This window comes from Durio zibethinus, chromosome 14, assembly GCF_047325235.1.
Source record: "Durio zibethinus cultivar Kanyao isolate XHJ-2024 chromosome 14, ASM4732523v1, whole genome shotgun sequence".
NCBI classification, from domain to species: domain Eukaryota; kingdom Viridiplantae; phylum Streptophyta; class Magnoliopsida; order Malvales; family Malvaceae; genus Durio; species Durio zibethinus.
In genome coordinates this window covers 23,787,999-23,809,515 of record NC_143175.1, presented here as the reverse complement: position 1 = coordinate 23,809,515, position 21,517 = coordinate 23,787,999, and the positions used below count along the sequence as shown (strand labels likewise).

The 21,517-nt window shown below is 32.6% G+C and overlaps 2 protein-coding genes, 1 long non-coding RNA gene and 2 pseudogenes across 9 annotated transcripts; 2 read left to right on the top strand and 3 right to left on the bottom strand.

Moving 5' to 3' along the window:
* Positions 1 to 932: 932 nt before the first annotated feature.
* Positions 933 to 2,211, bottom strand: LOC149515165 (peroxiredoxin-2E, chloroplastic pseudogene; annotated as a pseudogene).
* A 721-nt stretch (positions 2,212 to 2,932) lies between these two features.
* Positions 2,933 to 5,775, bottom strand: LOC149515164 (uncharacterized). 3 transcript variants are annotated; one of them, XR_016327259.1, is made up of 6 exons: positions 5,510 to 5,775; positions 5,243 to 5,346; positions 4,951 to 5,000; positions 3,437 to 3,644; positions 3,204 to 3,333; positions 2,933 to 3,134 (listed from the first exon to the last, which is right to left on the bottom strand). It is a non-coding gene; the product is annotated as an uncharacterized LOC149515164 (long non-coding RNA). The 3 variants fall into 3 exon arrangements; XR_016327260.1 differs by having other exon boundaries at positions 2,933 to 3,333; positions 3,437 to 3,690; XR_016327258.1 differs by having other exon boundaries at positions 2,933 to 3,333.
* A 1,295-nt stretch (positions 5,776 to 7,070) lies between these two features.
* Positions 7,071 to 10,852, top strand: LOC111311761 (enolase). The gene is made up of 16 exons (XM_022911439.2): positions 7,071 to 7,226; positions 7,532 to 7,595; positions 7,679 to 7,743; positions 7,830 to 7,877; positions 8,216 to 8,302; positions 8,412 to 8,492; positions 8,696 to 8,797; positions 8,874 to 9,029; positions 9,136 to 9,198; positions 9,280 to 9,357; positions 9,522 to 9,716; positions 9,829 to 9,879; positions 9,983 to 10,071; positions 10,169 to 10,220; positions 10,352 to 10,408; positions 10,564 to 10,852. Exons 1-16 carry the CDS (start codon positions 7,158 to 7,160, stop codon positions 10,642 to 10,644), a joined length of 1,338 nt encoding a protein of 445 aa, XP_022767174.2. The 5' UTR covers positions 7,071 to 7,157; the 3' UTR covers positions 10,645 to 10,852.
* An 841-nt stretch (positions 10,853 to 11,693) lies between these two features.
* On the bottom strand, positions 11,694 to 14,772 carry LOC149515163 (histone deacetylase HDT1-like). Of its 4 annotated transcripts, none has more exons than XM_089743996.1 (8): positions 14,674 to 14,772; positions 13,688 to 13,764; positions 13,365 to 13,596; positions 13,091 to 13,275; positions 12,594 to 12,704; positions 12,389 to 12,479; positions 12,054 to 12,210; positions 11,694 to 11,962 (listed from the first exon to the last, which is right to left on the bottom strand). In XM_089743996.1, exons 1-8 carry the CDS (start codon positions 14,684 to 14,686, stop codon positions 11,899 to 11,901), a joined length of 930 nt encoding a protein of 309 aa, XP_089600122.1. In that variant the 5' UTR covers positions 14,687 to 14,772; the 3' UTR covers positions 11,694 to 11,898. The 4 variants fall into 4 exon arrangements, with proteins under 4 accessions (XP_089600122.1, XP_089600124.1, XP_089600123.1 ...); XM_089743998.1 differs by having other exon boundaries at positions 12,054 to 12,189; XM_089743997.1 differs by having other exon boundaries at positions 13,371 to 13,596.
* A 3,396-nt stretch (positions 14,773 to 18,168) lies between these two features.
* Positions 18,169 to 20,902, top strand: LOC111294913 (delta(14)-sterol reductase-like; annotated as a pseudogene). Its single transcript, XR_016327803.1, has 5 exons — positions 18,169 to 18,999; positions 19,747 to 19,823; positions 19,907 to 20,026; positions 20,503 to 20,577; positions 20,668 to 20,902. The product of XR_016327803.1 is annotated as a delta(14)-sterol reductase-like (transcript).
* The last annotated feature ends 615 nt before the right edge of the window (positions 20,903 to 21,517 follow it).

The following is a 21,517-nucleotide window of genomic DNA, read 5'->3' as shown; positions in this document are numbered from 1 at the left end:
AATGAAATAATCACTAATATCATATTAGAGGCAATTATATGCTTTGCAACAAGTGCAATCTCAACAATTTTAGATTTTTACATATGGACCACCTCAAGAGCCAGCAGTAACGTACGTTTCTTTTTGACCTGAGTGAGGAGACCACCGGACAACCCAATGCTTCCAACCTATTCACAACAATCCTCATGTCAGGTCACTCACCATGCCCTCACGGAATGAGGCTCTGCCTCAGGTCTGTGATTAGCTACAAGCCTACAACCATGTCATGGATGACCCAAAATTTTGCTGGTTACATCCTCGTCTTGATCGTCAAGAAATACTTATAAATGCCTATGAATGAAATAGACTTGGAAAACCCCAAACATGGACCATGGTCTCCATTCTCTAAAAGAACCAAAAACGTTCATGACTAGCCACCAGTATCTGTAACGTTAGCTGAATCAGTGCATCTCCCATTTTCTAATTCAGATCAAGTTCCCTAAACTTGAAATTAATGATAAAATAGAATCAGCACAATCAAGTCTGGTAATTGTTAGCATCAGGTTTAATCAATTCACTCCACAAATGACCCCAAACTTCCTTCCCCCACTCGATCAATTCCTTCATTCTCATCCCTATTCTATATTACACTGCTACCAAGTACACGCAATAGGGTAAAGCTTATCACCCTCAGTGACTGAAACAATATACCATCGCATTAACAATGGAGAAAGAACAAACCTCGTATTAACACTTCATCAAAGGCTAACAGATAGTTTAATTAGAAGGCCTTGAAACAGAGAAAACTAGAATGCCTGCCGTTCTAGTCCAGTAAAATCTGGAACTGGAGATAAACTGTAAAGTATAGTTAATACACTCTTTTTTTTTCCTCATCATGAAAATGGATTATACTTGTGCTTCAAAAAAAAAAGTATGTCCATAAAACACAAAGATTCATAGAAAATCTCATTAATATCTTTCAATTGCCAACATTTCATAAAAGGAATCTCAGAGTCCGGTCACTTTTATTAACAAAGCAAAAACTACCCAACAAAGGAGTTTATGGAATAAAAAGAAGTGGTCGATGTCCAATATTACCAAAATCACAGCACTTTGAGAATGTAGTCAGCCCCACTGAAAGTAAAAGCACCACCTTCCCCCAAATTAAGAACCTTAACGACCCCATCTTCAGCCAAAAGCGCGTACCTTCTGGACCGGACTCCAAGACCAACGGGCTTATCACTCAAATCCAATTCACACCCAATTTTCTTTGTGAACTCCCCATTCCCATCCGACAACGAAAGGACCTCGTCGTTAATCCCCAGATTCTCCTTCCACGCTCACAACACAAATGCGTCATTTACCGACAAGCAGGCGATGGTATCGACCCCTTTGGCTTTGAGTTCCGCTGATTTTTCGACGAAACCAGGAAGGTGTTTTTGGGAACAGGTGGGAGTGAAAGCACCCGGGACGGCGAAGAGGATGGCTTTCTTGCCGGCGGTGAGGGAGGAGACTGTGGTGGTTTGCAGTTCTCCATCGGAGTCGAAGTAGGAGAGGGTTGCGTTGGGAAGCCTGTCTCCGACGGAGATTGTGGCGGAGATTTGGGTTGTTCTGGTGCAAAAGGAAATGACTTTTGAAGGGCGGCAGTGGAGGTTGAGAGGAAGGGGAGAGACGGAGAGTCTTGAAGAAAGGGATTTAGGGGAAAGTTTGGTGGTACTGGTCGGAAAAGAGAGGGCGGGGGCGGCTGTTGAGAGAAATCTTGAGACTGTTAAGGAAGCTGCCATTGTTAGTGGAAAAGCTAAAACAAGTAGGAATAAGACTGAATAGAGAAGAGAGAGTGCAGTTTCATGTGGGCTTTGATTTTAGTTTTAGTGTGGGGTGGGATTTTTTTGGGAGGGGGGCGGAGGGAGCAAAGGAAGTGACTTGAGAAGGAGAGGGCAAATGGGTGATGACATACAATTCCTAGGAGGAGCTGTGTCCGCTGGCAAGGGATAGGGAAATAGAGATGAAAGTAAGAACAAACTTTTTGTAAGGGAGAGAATGTGTTTTTCTTGTTCAAGTTTAGTAATATTACTTATTTTCTAGAGGAATTATCAATGTGATTATTTGAGGCCATAAAGTAACATATTATGTATGCGTTGAAGAAAAGTTACCCACAAATTAAATTATGAAATATTGTGTCTTCACCTATTTATTATTTGAGCAATATAAATCTTATAAACAAAACAAAAATTTAAGATTACATTTGATTAGTGTTTTATTTATTATTTTTTAAATAAAATTAATATACATGTATCAGTCAAATCAAACATGACTGGAGATTTTGAGTATCACCAAATTAACAAAAAACTTTTACTAGCATCTTCTTACCATGTCCACCTGCTTTCTTTTTAAAAGATGAATTTTTATGAGTTTAAAATTTAAATTAAGCTTTACATATTTGTTTACTTTAACTAAGAAAGTGTGAAAACCTTTTATCATAATACTCTCTATTCCATTTTTTTGTTTATATTTCTTTTTTTGAATGTTTCAAAGTTATATCATATATTTTTTTGAACATATAAAATTCTTATTTTTTATATTTTAAAATTATTTTTCATGATAATTTTTTATTTTTTAACATTAAAAATCATAAAATTTTAATTTTAATATTAAAACATTAAAATTATTATTTTTTATTTTATAAAAATTAATTCATAACAAATAATATAAGACGAAAGAAGAAACCTTCTTTTTTCCATTCTCCACATTTGAGTATTCTACCACTTCGCTGTAGTGTTACTATTAGCCAGTGCAGATTTTAGTTTGAGAATATTATATCAAGATCTTTGAATTTGGCTCATGGATTATGTTATACTGCAAGTAGGTTGATACCTTGAAACTGAATATTTTATTTGTTGAGGACCGAGACTGACATGGCCTGCTGAAATCGACGTAATTACCAATCAAACACTTAATAATAATAATAATAATATTAATGATAAAGACTAAAACAATTTTTTAATGTTAAACAGGTGAAAACTTAGTGATACGAACGAGTGTAGCCAATGGCCATACGCAGAGACAGAGACAACTGGGAACCTTTCAAGGCAGCGAAGTCACACTTCTACATCAGTCCCATCATCTTCACCTGTCAGTTGAAGACTCCTGAAAACCTGGACCAGCCAAATTAATTAAGCTACAGTGAGATGAAATAAATATAAATAAATATTCGAGAATTTGACCTTTTTGTGGCCAATAAGAGCCAAGCTATATTTTGGATTGTAAAGTTTTGTTTGCTCACGGATTTCGGCAGAATGGGCAATGGCAGAGCTCCTGGGCACCCTTCATTCTTGAAAATGGTCTAAACTGTGCCTGCCCAAGTTGTACAACGTTCAAGAAAAGTTGAAGAAAGTAACATCGAAAAATTGCTTTACTTAAATATAAAAAAAAAAAAAAAGAAGAAAAGTTGCCTTACGTGAAAGCCCTCGCATGGAATATGGAAGCCATTGAGGCTACATGACCAACATCCCAAAAAGACACCTCTACTTGAAAGCTAGCTCGGGCCCAAATGAACCAAGTTTTCCAAACCGAAATCTGAGTCTTTTGTGACCAGACATTGGGCCATCCAAGCTAATGTGAAAAACTTCCCTTGTATACACTGGACTAGACAATCACCACTGTCCCTGTCGTGCCATCCCAAGTTTATTTTATGTGCAAAACATTTCGAGCCTTGAGTTTGCAACATTTTTAAACAACATTTTGAGTCCAAATATTTGAGATTAGATTAATATTTAACAGCATCCTTGAGAAATACAAAGTTTTGTTGGTGTCTTTTTATATATATGTTTTTCTAATTTATTTTTTTATTAAAAATAATAAATAATAAAATATCAATCAAACGAAAATATTATCAGACTTACACGGAATTATAGGCTATTACGCTTTGAATTATAATAAAATTGGAAAAAATAATAAAAGAAGTCCAATGTGAAAGTAACTAAGACCCATCAACCAGAAACAAATGAAAATATAGAAATTAGAAAGTGACAATTCATTCAAGTTTCTCTCTTGCCAGGCTTATCGTCATCGAACATGTGGATTTCATAAAACTGATATGTAACTATAAAACGATTAAAAATTAAAAAAATTTTAAGAAATACATGCCAAAACATTAAAAAAACAAGTGTCCTACTTTATTTTTTTCCCTCCTTGATAAAGAATTGACTTAAATGGATGAAATTAATCCACTTGTATCTCTATCTTTTTTTTTTTTCACCTGGAATGATATATATATATATATATATTATGGATAAATGAAGACTTTGTGGTCCATAACTATAATGTTCAGATCTATCTAGCAAGATGATAAACAATTAATAAATTGGAAATCTTGTAGCTATTTTTGTTAACTCATAAAATAAAAATTGCATATCAGAACTCAATATGAACTCTGAAGCATTAGATGGAATAATCAAATACCATGCCGACGACCTATTTTGATAGAATCATTATAAAAAAAAAAGTTACAATCTAACTGCATTTTTTTTTTTCTCATTTCAGCCATTGATAAGTTGACTAACATACAATATCTGAAAATTTCCATTAGATCATACTGAACTTTTTTATTTAAATTTAGGGATAATATTTTAAATGGCCTTTGAACTATAGTGATATGTTGAATTTGATATCTAAATTAAAAAATTACTAAACAGATGTCTGAACTATGACATCGTGTATCAATTTGATTTAGAATTAATTTCGTTAGTCTTGATGCTGACGTGAATATTTTAGCCAATAATAATGTGCTGGGTGGATACAAAACGACATGTAAACATGCTTAGGTGGCTTATGTGATCAAAAAGTCTGAAAAAAATAGAAATAATAAAAAAAATTTAACATCAACATTTTAATTCTGCTAAACCCCAAACAAATTACCGAAACCCTAAAGAACCCAAAGAAAATTGAAGCAAAATTGAAGCAGTCACTTACGGAATGTAAACAAGTAACTCAAGATCGCCCTCGTTGCTTTCCAAGTGTTCCTGCCATAGTTAAACCATCTCATTAAGCTATCACGTACCATTAAACGACAGACATTTCGATGCATAATACAAAATAATTTTCCCTCAGAAGCATGTTAACACAAACAAGAAACTGCAGAAATAGTTCATTACACTCATTCATTTTTTAAAAATAAATTTATATATATACATGCATTTATTCATTTGTTTCATACAAAAGAAATATATAAAAGAAAATTTAACTAAACAATAAAAAAAATTACCCCAGAAGAATTCAATCGCTCCTCTCAAGCCAATTCAATTGTTCCTCTCAAGCTTTAAACACAGATTTAGCACTTCCTCGATTAGCTTCATTTAAAGCAATTACCTAGACAATAATCAAAAATTCCAAGAAACAAAGCAATATGTGAATTCATTTACAGATGAGAGTGGAAAAATATAAAGAAATTCAAGTTTCAATTAGGGAGAATAAAAATGGGTAAAGAATCGATTGAATCTTCAAATATTCCAGCACAAAAGTAAGAAAGGACCTTCGAGAGGTCGATGTGCCTGTAAAGAGACCAATTAGAAGAACAATCGTGATCTTTGCAGCTATAGTCATGCGTACACGCCATTTTCGCCTGATCGCTCACTTTAGCAGCCAAACAATCAAAGAAGAAAAAGCTAAAAAGAACAAACCGAGAATACTCGAGAAAACAGAAACTTTAAAAAGTGGCAAATACGCATTTTGCTTCAATTACTTCAGGGTTTTATACAGTGTTTGGATCGGGAGAGGAAAGAAAGTAAAGTGCAGTAAAGAAACGTAAAAGAAACAAAATAATATTTTGTTAGGATAAATTTTTAATTTAAAAAAAGATAAAGAAGTGGAAATTAAATAAATTTTAGTTTTTCTTTTAAATTTAATTTTTTTAATACTTTAATTTGAAGGAAAAGTTAAGGGAAGGAAAGTTAAAAAATATTTTTTATAAAAAGATTATTATGTTAATATTTTTATTAATATTAAAAATTAAATAAAAAATTTTAAATAAATCATAATTATCTTGTAATTTTTTTAAAATTATTTTTTTCAAGTAAGTTTCACATATCTATTCAAATATAAAAATTTTTTTATAAATTTTTGGTAATTTGATTTTGATTCATTGTTGAATATAAATAAATATATTTTTTAGATTTATGAAATGATAAATTAACTCAAAATTTATCAATACATGTTTGTAAAATATTTTTTATTTTATTTAATTAAAAATTATTAATATAATAATAATTGTGAGGTCAGATAAGATAGCAAACATATCATAATCTAAGAATGCTCTAAAATCACAAGTAATGAAAGATTATAATTGAAAAAAATTATTATAATGAATCATTTTTTTTTTTTTTCATTCTTTATCTAAATAATGGTTGTTAAAATTATTTTTTTTATTAATTTTAATTATTTAAATAAATATTACATGTATAATTTCTTTTCATTTAAAATTTTTTTTCCATTCATTTCATTTCATTTTTTTTATTAATATTTATCAAAACATAGTGTTAGAGTCGGTGATTTATTTGGAGTTTAAGAAAATTAAAATATTTGATGCCAAATTTACTTAAAATTTTTTTTAATCATATAAGTCATATATGCATACTTACAAAAGCATTTTTGTATGGATATAGTACATTTGTATTGGCTAAAATAATATTGACTAATGAAATTAATCTTTGAATTAAATTAATACATAATTTCATAATTCATATACTTATTTAATAATTTTTAATTTAAATACTAAATTCAACAAATCACTATAGTTCAAAAGCCATTTAAGACGTTATCCTTAAATCTAAACCCACCAAAATTGTAGTAGTCCTTTGTGACAATTTACATAACACCATGCGCAATCTACCAAACCGGGTAAACAACATCCCAATCCCCAAAGAAAGACAGGTAAACCGGTGCTCCTCACGTGACAAAGCGCATGGTTTTGTTTTATTTCTTCTAGAATCTAAACCTTACGAACTCAATAAACGGCTACATTTATTTCCTTAAAATCGACGGCTATCATTAACTAATATCCTCACTATAAACTCCCCACTCCAACTGTTTGCTTTAAAACTCTTGTGACTGTTCTCAAAGGTGTCGTTTCTCGTTCTCTCACTCTCTTCTCGTTGATCTTAAAAAAGAAAAGCTTTAATCTCATGGCTGTTACCATCGTCTCCGTCAAAGCTAGGCAGATCTTCGACAGCCGTGGAAATCCAACGGTCGAGGTTCGCTTCCTTATCCGGTCTTCTCTCTTTATTTTTATTCCGTTTCTATGCTTTGTTATGTCACGGATCTGTACATATAGCATATCAGTCACTCATTTCCCGATCAAATCTTTTTCGATCTATTTGCTTTTGGATTTTACGACTCGATGAGTCGAATCGGTCCAGTAGCGGAGTTTTCTAATATTTTGTCCGCTGATTGCGTAGAATAAACGCTGTTCCGGTAGTTATTCAGTTATTATTAATGTTCAAATTTATGAAAAATTTTAATTCGAATTTAAATTAATATTTTATTAAATATGGTATAGGTTGATGTAGAAACATCGAATGGTAAAAAGGTTAGAGCCGCAGTTCCTAGCGGTGCATCCACTGGTACGTTAATTTATCCTTAATAATATCTAATCAATTAATTTCCATTTTTTATTATTTTATTCATTTATTTTATTGTGTTTTAGGAATTTACGAGGCACTTGAATTGAGAGATGGAGGTTCCGATTACCTTGGTAAAGGTGTATCAAAGGTCAGTTTTTGCGATTTTATCTTTTACTTTTGCTGGCATTTTTTGAATAATTTTTATTGACAATTTGTTCTTCATGTAATATGTAGGCTGTTGCTAATGTCAACTCAATCATCAGCCCGGCATTGATTGGAAAGGTTTGTCTCTAACTTGTTTTCGCCTTTGATTGCATGTTTGTAATGTTCCATGAACTGATGATATGGTTTTAATAAACTTAACTTGGCTTTGTAGTTCCGTTTGGTTGTTATTCTTGTCATTATTTGCCTTTTGCTTCCATGAAAGCTATTACTTTATAATAAAAAATGAGCTAATGTAAAGAATGTAGCATTAAGTCCAGCATAATTGTTTCATATATAAGTAGAATCATGCATTAGTAACTGAATAAACGGGGCATTAGTTTATTGTGGTGAACTTAAGGAAATAATTCATGGTATACTTTGTTCTAATGTGTGTTTTTTTCAATTGATTTCTTTAGGACCCAACTGAGCAGACTGCTATTGACAATTTCATGGTTCAACAGTTAGATGGAACTCAAAATGAGTGGGGTTGGTGCAAACAAAAGGTAACCTAGCTGATTGCTTCTATAATGTCTTTCAAATGACTTTGTTCCGAGGCTTATTAACACCTTCATTTAATGGTGTTGTGTTTCTTTTATGTTATTTTTTCTCCAGCTTGGTGCAAATGCCATTCTTGCAGTGTCCCTTGCAGTTTGCAAAGCTGGAGCTGAAGTCAAGAATATTCCCCTTTACAAGGTGCATTCTGGTTCATTGGACTTCATTTTCTCTTTTTTTCCATTATGTAGACTCATGTAAGTATTTGAATAATGCTCTGTGAATGGGAGTATGATTTCCATTATGGCCTCTAAACCACTTAATCTTGTGTGGGTAATTTATTTTATAGAAAGTTATTTAAGTTCATGTCTTCTGAACCTAATAAACCTACCTTTTGGATGCAGCACATTGCTAACCTTGCTGGTAACAAGAAGTTGGTTCTTCCTGTCCCTGCTTTCAATGTCATCAATGGTGGTTCACATGCAGGAAACAAACTTGCTATGCAGGTATGGATCTCAATATTCCTTTTGATTTTGTTAGGTCATTTCTTGATATTGAGTTCTCGTATATCTGTGTTTGCAGGAGTTCATGATTCTCCCTGTAGGAGCATCATCTTTTAAGGAGGCCATGAAGATGGGTGTGGAAGTCTACCACCACTTGAAGTCAGTGATTAAGAAGAAGTATGGTCAAGATGCAACCAATGTTGGTGATGAAGGTGGTTTTGCTCCTAACATTCAGGTCAATCCTTAGTTAATGAAGTCTCATGGTTTCTCATGCTTTTACTTCATTTGTACCTGTTAGTGTAATTTTTAGTTAATTGATGTCATTTTTTGTGCAAGTTCAGGAGAACAAGGAAGGGCTTGAATTGTTAAAGACTGCCATTGCTAAAGCTGGTTACACAGGCAAAGTTAGTGCTCCTTAGTAACCCTTATGAATTTTCTGTTGTTTTGATGTTAGGAGATGGCTGATTGAATGTTCATTATTCTAGGTTGTTATTGGAATGGATGTTGCTGCGTCTGAATTTTTTAGCTCAGATAAAACTTATGACCTGAACTTCAAGGAAGAGGTGAACTCTGTCACAACTCACAAGATATTCTCAATCATTGTGTCTTTATGAGATCTGTTTATATATGATTTTGATTTTATGATATCTTTATTTTCAAGTTGCTAGTATATGTTGTACTAACTTTATTTGCTCCTTCATTTATTTCTGTTGTTTGGCATGTGCAGAACAATGATGGTTCACAAAAGATCCCAGGAGATGCTCTTAAAGATGTATACAAGTCATTTGTTTCGGAGTATCCTATTGTGTCAATTGAGGATCCATTTGACCAAGATGATTGGGAGCACTACTCCAAACTTACTAATGAAATTGGAGAAAAAGTTCAGATTGTGGGAGATGATCTCTTGGTCACCAATCCAAAGGTAGAATTGGCATTTCTTTGTGGGTTTTCATATAGGAAATAGTGTATGTATACGTAATTATTCCTTCTAAAGGAACATGACATCACTAAATATTCCTTTTTAATTTCTTTAGAGGGTTGAGAAGGCTATCAAAGAAAAAACTTGCAATGCCCTTCTTCTCAAGGTACTTGTTAGGTCTTTTTTTTTTTTTAATTAGGTCATTTATGTTTTCTGGCAATGCCTTGGATATTGATGTAGATTATTTCTTGATGACTGGGTAACAACAGGTTAATCAAATTGGATCTGTTACTGAAAGCATTGAAGCTGTCAAAATGTCCAAGAAAGCTGGATGGGGTGTGATGGCTAGCCACCGCAGGTTTAAATGTCAACCTTTAAATGTCGAAATTGTTGATTTGATTTATAAAATCAAATTTCCATTTACTCACACAATGTTTTAAATTATTTGTTTGCAGTGGTGAAACCGAGGATACTTTTATTGCTGATCTTTCAGTGGGTTTGGCTACGGTAATAAAATCACTGAAATCTGAAAAAAAAAAAATCTTCATTGTAAATTTAGATGTTGCAATCTTATTCTGGTTATTTCATTAAAAGGGAACAGAGCTAGTTCATAACATGTTTTCTTTTAAAAAAATCAGGGTCAAATCAAGACCGGAGCTCCATGTAGGTCTGAGCGTCTAGCTAAGTACAATCAGGTTAACATCCTTACCTTTAGGAAGCATATGTTTTTCTTTCCTTGAATGATAATACGACTTCCATGTTGTTACTAGTTGTGAACAACCTGTCGGGATAAGAGAAAGTTCTTCCAAGCTTTGTCTGATTATCTTGGTGTTATATTTTTGCAATCCAGCTTTTGCGTATAGAGGAGGAGCTCGGCACAGATGCAGTTTATGCTGGAGCAAGCTTCCGTGCTCCTGTTGAACCCTATTAAGAGTTTGTTGGTTGATAGGGGTTTGCTGAGGTGGAATGTGTGCGATTGAGCTTCACTTGAATGAATGAATAAGTTATAGCACCTCAAGTGGCTTAGGAACCAAAACTTTTTTCAATAATTTTGACAGAAATTTTGTTACATTACGATAAAGGATAACTTTTTTAAAATTTCAGGTCCTTATAATATCTCATCTTTTTTTTTTTTTTCACTTTTATTATTTTATTTGATGCTTAAATAGTTAAATTACATTGTTCTTATTTTTATCAGGTGGGAGTCTCAATTCATCAAAAGGAAGACCAATTGCAAATGCCATTTAACTCTTTAGCACGAGTTCTTAGAGTCTTAGCCTCCTACTCCTAAAAAGTAATAGTAACTATTATATTACTTACATAACAAGATAAAAAGCAAATGGTAATTGGTCAAAAGCTTTTATTAGAAAAAGATTGGTGGATTGGTTGAACAATAAACTAATGACCTGTCCAACAAAAGAGGGTATAAAATCGAAGTTTTCAACTATAACAGACGATTTAATAAAAAAAACCGTCAATAACTGATTTTAGAATTTATATTTTTTTATTATTCAAAAATTCTTTATCAGTAATTGGAACTTTTGATCTTCTAGTTTTATGTTAAAAATTATACCGTTAAGCCAAATGCATATTTTATTTAATATCAGAGTCATGAATTTAATATTACAATTTCTCTGATTAGAACGATCGTTACATTGAGAATCGAGCCTTTCATAAACATCAACCAAAGGCCTTAGAATGACGAAGGACTAATGTTTCTTTCTTTTTTAAACAAAGGAATTCAGGGAATGAAGCAAAAGCCCATGAGGAGGGGAAACGAGACGACTCAGACGAGATAACTCCCTGCCATCTACAGCATGCAGGGTGTGCGAGTAATGGTCAGAGGTTTGCCCTAATCTCCTCCTGACTCCAGATCTGCCTTAAAGCAGTTTTGTTTGAATTGGTTTTAACATTTTAGGAAGTATTTATACTTTTGCTTCTAAAAGACAGAAGCAAACACAAAAACCAATCAAACAGAAGTGCAATTAATTCGGTTCTAGCTACAATTGCATTGAAGATTAACCTAATAATTTGCAAATATTACTCCTTTGACATAAACCACCAACTCAAACATAAGGCAATTTTCAAACGGAACTACTACATAAGTTACATTCACTCAAGCCGTGTCCACTTTTCCATTCCAAAAATACCAAAGTTCAAACAAAGATATTAGACCTACTCATTATTACACTACAGTACCATGCTTAGCCTTGGAATGAGATTGCAAAGCATTTTCAGAGCCAAATGACCTGCACAAGTTTGGAAGATAAAAAATATTATTACAAATGTAAACAAAAATAATAGTAATTGGTTTTAAATACTTAATAAGAAGGAACTCACCTGCCGCAAGACTTGCAAGGGAATGATGAACCACCTGACTTTGAAGTCTGCTTCACCTGACCAGTGGCAGCTGATGCTTTTCCAGCTTGCTTTGAAGGGTAAGGGGTTGCAGTATGTCCAGCCACTTTCTTGCCATCTGCACCAAGGACTTGCAACTCTGTCACGATGTAAATTTCAATTGGGAAAAAACTAACAAAAGAAAAATGAGCTAGAAGAGAGAATCAGAAAAGGGCAAGGAACGAATTTTGTAATTTGATTAAATGAGCATTAAGATCCCTTATTAGGCATTAGCAGTCAACACCTCTAGATGAGCACAGATGGGAAGGAAAATCTACCTGTCTTTTTGGGAGTGATAATCTTTGCCTTCTTTTCTGGGGCAGGGGTCTTTTTAGACGACTCTGCAGATCTCTTCTTGCTTGATCCAGCCTAAAGAAAACCAGTCACCAGTGATTAGAACAACAAAGTAAAAACTCAGCTGAAGACCAGTTAAATTTAAACCCTCAAAGTCACGAATGACAAATCTAAAGCTTATGTCCTTACCTTCTCAGGTGTCTCTTGATCCTCATCTGAACTTTCTTCTTCACCATCATCCTCATCACTCTTGGTATCATCGTCACTTTCATTCTCACCATTAACCAGCATGCCTGGTTCCTAAAATGATAATTCAGAATCAACACTAATTAGACATGGTATTCTGTCCTAAATTGGGTTATGAAACAACAATAAAAACAGCTATATCCAAACAACAGCTTCTTCCAAGACCAAGCTAGAGACAGAAAACATTCAGTTCAGCAAATTATAGGTGAAAAAGCAATAGCAGTTTGTAAAAAGCCAAATGAAAATAAGAGAAAACATTGACAGTTTCGCTAGGTTCATAACAAGGATAGTTGCGTAAAGACACATTTAAAACTATTCCCCTAATGCACCAGATATCATCAGCAGTTTAACACCCTATTTCAACTATTCAGAATTATGATTTACCCATAAAATCAGGAAGAGCTTAGCAGCTGGTGTGATAATAATGGCTAGACATCTACCTGGTCCTCACTGGACACTTCATCCTCAGCAGAAGTATCATCCTCATCCTCATCACCACTACTATCCGCATCTTTTTTTGGTTCCACAATCTTAACCTGCTTTGACGTAGTAGGATCAGATACTGTAGCATGAGGCTTTATGGGATTACTTGTAGGTTCAGGAAGCTCCTCTTCAGACTCAGTATCTGTAAAGTAAAATTTGAAACATAATTTACAGACTTAAACAATATTAACAAATATAAATTAAACAGATAATACTAGCATAATGACTTACGGCCACCTTGAGATGTATCAGCATAATACCCAGTGAAATAGACACTACCATTCTTCCAAGTATGGGACAGCTCAAATTTATCATGCAACACCAAATCCAATGGTATCTGGGGGAATTTCTCTTGAGAAAGTGTTCCAATTACAAACTTCTCATTTTTGAATTTGAGATAGATGCAAATGGTTTCATTTCGTTTTTCTTTCTCGCTATCACCAGTCACCTCACCAAGGGCAACCTGAGAGTTATATAGCAGCAAATTTAATAGAGAGATGTAAGTAATGTCAACACACAAGTAAGTATGGAAATCACACTTCCTTAATAATAACCTGTGAAAGATGCAAGATCCTACTGCTGTCATCATCCAATTCAACCTCAAATGTCTGTCCACTTTTAACCTCAGCACCTGACATATATGCCAAGTTTCAGGGGGGATTTTTTTTTTTTTTGGGTGGGGGGGGGGGTTTCATAATTCATTAGACCGAGAAACATCGAACGATACAGTGACAAGTGAAAAACAGACCAACTAGAAATTGCAAATATGCAACATTAAAAATATTCAACATGTGATCACCATTAAGAAGCAACACTTCAAGAAGACAACATCATGAAATACAATACCAACAGTAGTAGCAGAAAGAACATATTCTAACAGGTCCCCCACAGGAAAGTCCAAAACCAAAATATCAAATGAAAAAGACTAATACAAACCCTTAATACCGGTCCTAAGAAATAATAATTGAACAAGAACAACCTACTTCACTCTTTTTTCCCCTTCAATATGCATAACCATTCTGGTACTATACCATGATAAAAATTAGAAAGTAATTTTTCTTTAAACTGACGTGAAATGAAACGCGGGAGAAGAATTTAAAAGATAAAACCAATTTAAATACGGGACATAAATTCTAATTCAAAGGAGTGATATATTTTTATTTTTATTTGCATAATGTATTTATTATGTTATTTGAAAATTTATGTAATCTTACTAAAAGAATCAATGTCTCTTAACCCATGACATCAATTCACTAACTGACCTTATATTTAAAAAAATTTCCATGCCGCACTCTATCTACAAAATTAAAGAAAAAAAATGAATTGACCAATTTTAAAGCAAGATAATTTGCAAAAGAAATAGCCTGGAAAAAAAAATTCTTGTTGGAAATCAGAATCTGAATAAATGATTAGCATTTCAAATCAGAAACCAAAATAATCGAATAAACAAACATAATAATCAGTAATTTCAGCCAATTTCGGAACTGAAAGAGAGATTAAAATAAAGATAACTAATTGCCAGAAAGAAAGAAAATTTTACCCCAAAACTCCATTGAGAGTGTGAGAGAAGTAAGCTTAGGGTTTTCCTGAGCTCTTTAAGATGAAATTTCTCAAGTCAGATCGACTTAAGACTTAAGGTGACGGTGAGCGCGAGAGAGTTGTTTTTATAGGTAGTCCGACAGTCGGTTAACAGGACAGGGCTAGGCTGTGATTTGATGTTGCGCGGACCACCGTAATAGATTCTGATGCGGGCTCTTTTGGATAATCAAGGATTTGGGCTTTTGTAACAGAACCTATGGCCCAAAATCATGGACCTAATAATAGATCCATGCTTTGCTTTTGTCTTTTTTTTTATATTTTTTTTTATTTTGTAACCCAAAAAAAAAGGAAATCAAAGTGTGAATCAAACAATTATAGTTGGGAAGTGAATTCTTCTTAGGCTTCGTTTGGACTGTATCGCACCTTCGGTGCGGTGCATTTATTATGAAAAGAAGTGTCAAGTGTGATTTTAAAATCTAAATGATATTACAGTGCGTTTTATTTTTGATCAATTACTCACTGGAATCTGTACCTCCAGTCCATCACCGTTTCAATTTCTTTAATTTTTTTTAATTTTTTTCCTTCAAATTAACAAATTTTAACTGTTTCTTTTTTCTTATTTTATTTTTTATTTAAAAAGTATAAAGTAAAATTTTTAATTTAATATAAAAATAAATCTCATTATTATGGAATAAATTAATAAATATTTTTTAATTATTTATTAGCAAAACTATTATTTGATTTAAAATTTTAATATTTTTTAATTTTATAAATATAAAGTAATTTAATATTTTAATTATTTATAATTCGCAATCAATGTCTTTAATAATCATTTTTTTATTAAAATTTTTTTCATTATCATCATTATTTTTATATTTAAACATATATTTCATTATTGATTTTAATTTTATTGTTATAGTAATTAATTTTATATCTACTATTATTTTTAATGTTATCAAAATTAATCTTAGCATCAATCCAAATGAACCCTTAATCTTCTATGATTGCAATAAGAATTAATATTTTTTACAAATTGAAAAGTTTGGTCCAATAAAATGTAAAAATTGATGCTGCAACAGGTATGGCTAGTAGTAATAGGGATACCTAATTACATAAAAATATTAGATTCAATAGTCATGATTGATGCAAAACTTTGACCTTTTGTTAACGAATTTTCCAACAAGGTAAAAACATAATTAATATTATAAATCATGTTAGAAAAACATAATAATATAGTGCCTAATGATTTCACAATAGTTCTTATATATAACTCATGACTGATTTTGAAATAATTTATTAATATTGACTCGTAGTGACAAATTTAAACTTTAATCCCATAATAAAACTTGAATCACTTGATAAATAATAAATGCTAGTGGTTTAAAAAAATAAAATATATCTGTAATAATGATAAGAATAATAGCAATTTATTTTTTTTGCATAATGTAATGTGTAGTCCTTACAATATTAAAAATATCTAAATATAATATTATGTATTAAAATTGTTTAATGAAACATCCAAATTCACCATTTATATGTAAATTAATCACAAACTTTAATATTGTTATTATAGTTAATGAAAATTAAATAAATGTATAAAATATTGTACACATGAATAGTATATAATTATCTCATAACATTCATGTGATTATCACGTGTCATATATTAGAAAAATAAAATAATGAAATATAGTTTCTAAAAAATTTTAAAATGTAAAAAATAAAAAATATGATTTTTTTAATAATTTCAGAATTAAAACCTTTTAAATATGAAAAAGAATTTAAAAATTCAAAATTAAAAAAATAAAATAAAAATGGAGGAAAGAGAAGGAATTTTTATTGTTTAATATTTTCTTTTTGTGTTTTCATTATTAACCTTAAAAATTTTGTTTTTCCGAAAAGTTTACGGCAAAGTGAGATGTAAGTGCAGTAGTGAAGCGCAAACATTTCCGAAGAGTTTTACCTAAGTGCAATTTGGTTTTGGATGCATCAGATGTATTTTAAATCTTGAAACTTCTTTTTCGATTTGTTGGCCTGCTAAGATCATCCTTATAAGAGTGACTATTGCAAACATGCACAAATCATAAACCATGAAGAACTCCACTCCATGTGCAGTTAGATCAACTCAGACTTTAAATGTGAAGTAGCCTCTGAAGTGTAACTATAGTCTATCGTTATACTGTAGCCTTCTCTTTGTTTTTTTCTTGGTATGGAGTTAATACCTTTACTTTCTTGCCAAAAAAAAAAAAAACCCTTTTCTTTTTCTCTAATTTGTCTTTCCATTTCTTGTTCTGTTTCCTTTTGTAGTACTACTCTATGCTGCTGCTGGCAGCCGGTCCCATAGTAAAGGTTCCTCATTAAAGCCTCACATCACAGGAAACCTTATTCCGGACTGGTACTGCTGTTAAGAAATGTTTTTAACTTAAAGTTTATCCAATTTTTAGTAAAATAATGGGGTAGGCTTAATGAATTCATTTTTAGTGGGGAAAATGGTTTAAGCGAGTAATGGAATGTTTCGGGGCACTTCCTTTTAGCGGCTTTCATAACCTGCATGAAGGAATATTTTTATTTTGCCTCATTTAACTATATTATTTTTAAATGAACGATCAGGATATAGAGGCATGCTAAATTTGTTATCCTCCAGAAATTCCTTCATACCATCCTTAGATATGATTTGTTCTTGATGAATGGACAAACTCATTAGCCTATGGTTCTGATGTTGTATGAAAAAACAAATATTAGGCTCCTTCTAATCATGGATTGTTAAAACACATTTTTGGGTAGGATAATTGACATTTAATCACCTTCAATGAGAGCTTTATTTATCATCATTAAATTACTAAGGATCTATTTTTCTGTAATAAATACAACAACTTGATCTTTTGTCATCTATTATCTTATCTCCCTTTATATAGAATATAACCATTGCATGACTAGCAAATTTAATTTGATTGTTGTTGCATTTGAAAATGATAGATTCAGTTTTTGTGTTATTTGCTCTATTCAAAGTCAATTGTTCACTTTCTTTTTCTTTATTGCCCTCTGAACAAGCAAGAACATGTAGCAATCTGTGATCTTGATATTTGTGCATTACATAATTTTTAATAGGTGGTAGGGGGTACAGCTGAATCCTCAATTTATGGGAATTGACCTCAAGTGTGTAATTCACTTTTCAATTTTCTCCACTTTTTTTCTGTTTCATAGGATTAGAACTTCTGTCATTACTTTGCAAAAATAGATTGATTATTTGTATGTTATAGTCTGCTAGTTTGGTCTTAAATATCTATGTGTCTATGGTAATGATGAATATATTCCTTTTACTGGTGATGGAATCATCTCTGTAGATTCTTCTTCGTTGGAGCTGGAATGATGGGATGGCTACTTATCTACCTATCAATTCCTGCAAAAAGTGTTCAAGATGGTTCTTTGAGCCAATCAATGATCCTCTACCAGTTATTCTGTCTGGTAATCTGGTTGTTCAAATGAAGAACCTTTTCCCTTTTTATCTCTTGCATTTTTTTTTTCTGAGAAATTATCTTACATGTTTTATACCAATGCAAAGTAGACATTTTTTTTTTCATACATCTTTCTTCCGGCTATACATCCTGGACTATTTTGTTCATGAGGAGTACATGACCTCCACGTAAGTGCCATTACCTTTATGCTATACTTACCATTGAATAACCTTCGTTCTTCTTAGTCTATTATGCCACTCATTAGCCTGACTAAACGCCAGAGCTGGATAGCCATTCTTGAATTTGGCTCCCGGTAAGGGCGTTGTCCTTCAGATACCAAGATCTGATATCTAATAAACGGCATTGTTCTTCACATTGTTCAGCTTTGCTGCAAGTAGTTATTCAAGTTAGTTCCTAGTATTTTCCAACTTGGTGCTAAATAGTTGTAGTTGACAAGGTATTCATGTAAATCACCCACGATGTTCTAAATAAAACCTTTTACTTAATTTGTTTTAAAGTGGCACAAACTGACATAAGTCAAGCTACATTTAACAAATGGTCTATTCTCAAAATCAAGTTTGAGTTTGTAAATGTCTGCTTGCCTACTGGTTGATGTTAAATTTGAAATGAGAAGTAGATTCCCTGGTTGAACGATGGTTTTCTATGCAATTACCTTCTTGTGCATTCTGGTCTCTTGTTCCTTGATTGAGTCATATGAGGTTGTTGATTTGGTCATTTCTATATGATAAACTCACTTACTTGATCTATTTATATTTGGTTCTGTTTTACAGTTGGGATATAATTGCTGAGAGATTGGGTTTCATGTTGGTGTTTGGAGATCTAGCGTGGATTCCTTTCGCGTTTAGCATCCAGGCATGTAACAATGGCTTAGATAGAAAAACTTCATCAGCAATTTGCACCATATTTTGGTCTCTATGAGCTTCATAATCTTGCAATTATAAACTGAACCAGGGAAATTTTGAGACCTATGAAAAATAAAATAGATGTCTTACTTGTTTGTGAAATAATAGGATGGTTCCATTATCTGCATTGCTCGAAGGCATATCTTAGAATGCAGGCTCTAGTATTGCCATCATTTTGCAGTCCTTGTTGGGATGACCGTAAGTGACGGCATCATTATGTCTTTAGACATCACATAGTTCATACGGTGGTAATATAGTTTTCTTTTCCCTGTTCTCGGTACATAAGTGCTGCAGTTAGAATCAGATGATGAAAGCTTTTCATGCTTTATGGTATTCCAATAACTTTTGGAAGGAATCTAAATTCATTTTGTATATCATGGAGAAGGTTGAGTGCTGCATTGTTTCTCCTCTAACTTTGTTCTTTTCGAATCACCCTGTTTCTTCCAAGTTAGAGTAAGTGATAAGCTAATAATGTAGCAGTTTCCCCTTTTACTATTGATTCAGTTACTTAAAGCTGCACTCCCACTATGTAATTGATTCAATCATTGAATTAACTATTGAAATGATTCACACACCAGTAGTTGCAGTGAGACATACCTTCTCAATGAAGTTTGAGCGATATGTAGTGCTTTCAATCAAGAAAACCATATCTGTTTAGCTACGTCAGGTAAACTGCTTATCTTCACGTTTTCTATAGGGTTGGTGGCTTTTGAATAACAAAGTGGAGCTGACAACAGCTGCTGCAGTAGCAAATTGCTTTGCTTTTCTGATCGGGTAACTTGCTACCTGCATATAGGATATATTGGCCCAATTACCTGATGTTTACCATGTCTTAATTAGTCTCTTTAAATTGGCAGGTATCTTGTATTTAGAGGAGCCAACAACCAAAAACATACATTCAAAAAGAATCCCAAAGCACTCATATGGGGTAAGCCTCCCAAGGTTATAGGAGGAAAGCTGCTTGCTTCTGGATATTGGTAAGGTTTCCATCTAATCGTCATCCCAGTATTTAATCATTGACATAATTACTGCTATTACTGTTGATTACTCCGGACAAGAACTTTTGAGAAAGAAACTTTCAATGATTTTTATGCAATTAGTCCTTAGATTGCTGGTGGTCGGAGAGGATGTAGGTCTGGTTTTTTAATCTAAATGAGATTATTGGTTTTTATATCATGTTTCTTTTTACAAAGACCATACAATATAGTAGATAAATGTTTCAAATCATCCCTGAATGTGTGTTGCTGCGACTCTTTGACTTTGCTGGACACATTATACCTCACTATGAATATGTGCAAGCTTCTATTTATAAACATGTATTATTTTCACTCAGATCACACGTCATAATTTTTAGCCCTTAAAATCACTATTATCTGGCGAAAACTATCATCTGTAGTGACATGTCCGATGGTCTTGATGCTTATCTGATCCTAACATTATTATTTTGGTAAAGGGGAATTGCAAGGCACTCTAATTACCTTGGAGATTTGTTGCTGGCATTGTCCTTTAGTTTGTCTTGTGGAATAAGGTAATTTCCCAAATTCTTTGCATGATCTAATGATAATCGTATGTCATGTAGGCTTATTTAGTAAAACAATTTCCCCTCTGGTTTTCGCAGTTCCCCCATATTCCATACTTGTACCCTATTTATCTTTTCATTCTGTTGGTGTGGAGAGAAAGGAGAGATGAGGCCCGCTGTGCAGAATACTGCAAACTTGTTCCATGGAGAATATTTCCATATTTGTATTAGTAATCACAAAATGCTGCTTGAAACCTATAGTGAACAGGGAAAGATCCCAATTGAATATTGTTTTCTATCTGCTCACTCCCCAATTTTGTAATTACCTAATAATAATAAAGGCTAACCTTTCCTAGCATAGTGACTTCAAGTAAAACTGTTCCCGAATTTCAAATTTTCAATAACCTACTTAACAATAAGTGCATAATTTGTTTTAATGGATCCCCATTCACTAGTTAGTATTTATATTGGGCCTCATAATATTAAAAGCTTTTTTAGGCCCATATTTATTTGAGGTTTTCCTTGATGACCAATTAGCCATTGTATCTCAAAAAACCTTCGTGATTTGGATTTTTGAGTTTCATTGGGCAGCAAGCATTAGCATCATGGGCAAGCGAAGTAAAATGAGTACTTGCAGTACAAGAGAAGTACAAATAAGTAAATATTCTTTTAATTTAAAGCATTTTTGGATAAACAAACACTTTTAATAATATTTAAAGCATTTTTGAAAAAAAAAATTTAAATAATTCTTTGAAAAACCCTTAAAACTTTAAACTTGTGATTTGGGTTTTCGAGTTCCATTAGGCAGCAAGCATTAGCATCATGGGCAAGCAAAGTAAAATGATTACTTCCAATACAAGAGAAGTATAAAAAAGAAAATAATCCCTTCATTTAAAGTGTTTTTAGACAAAAAAAAATCTTAAATAATATTTAAAGCTTTCTTGGACAA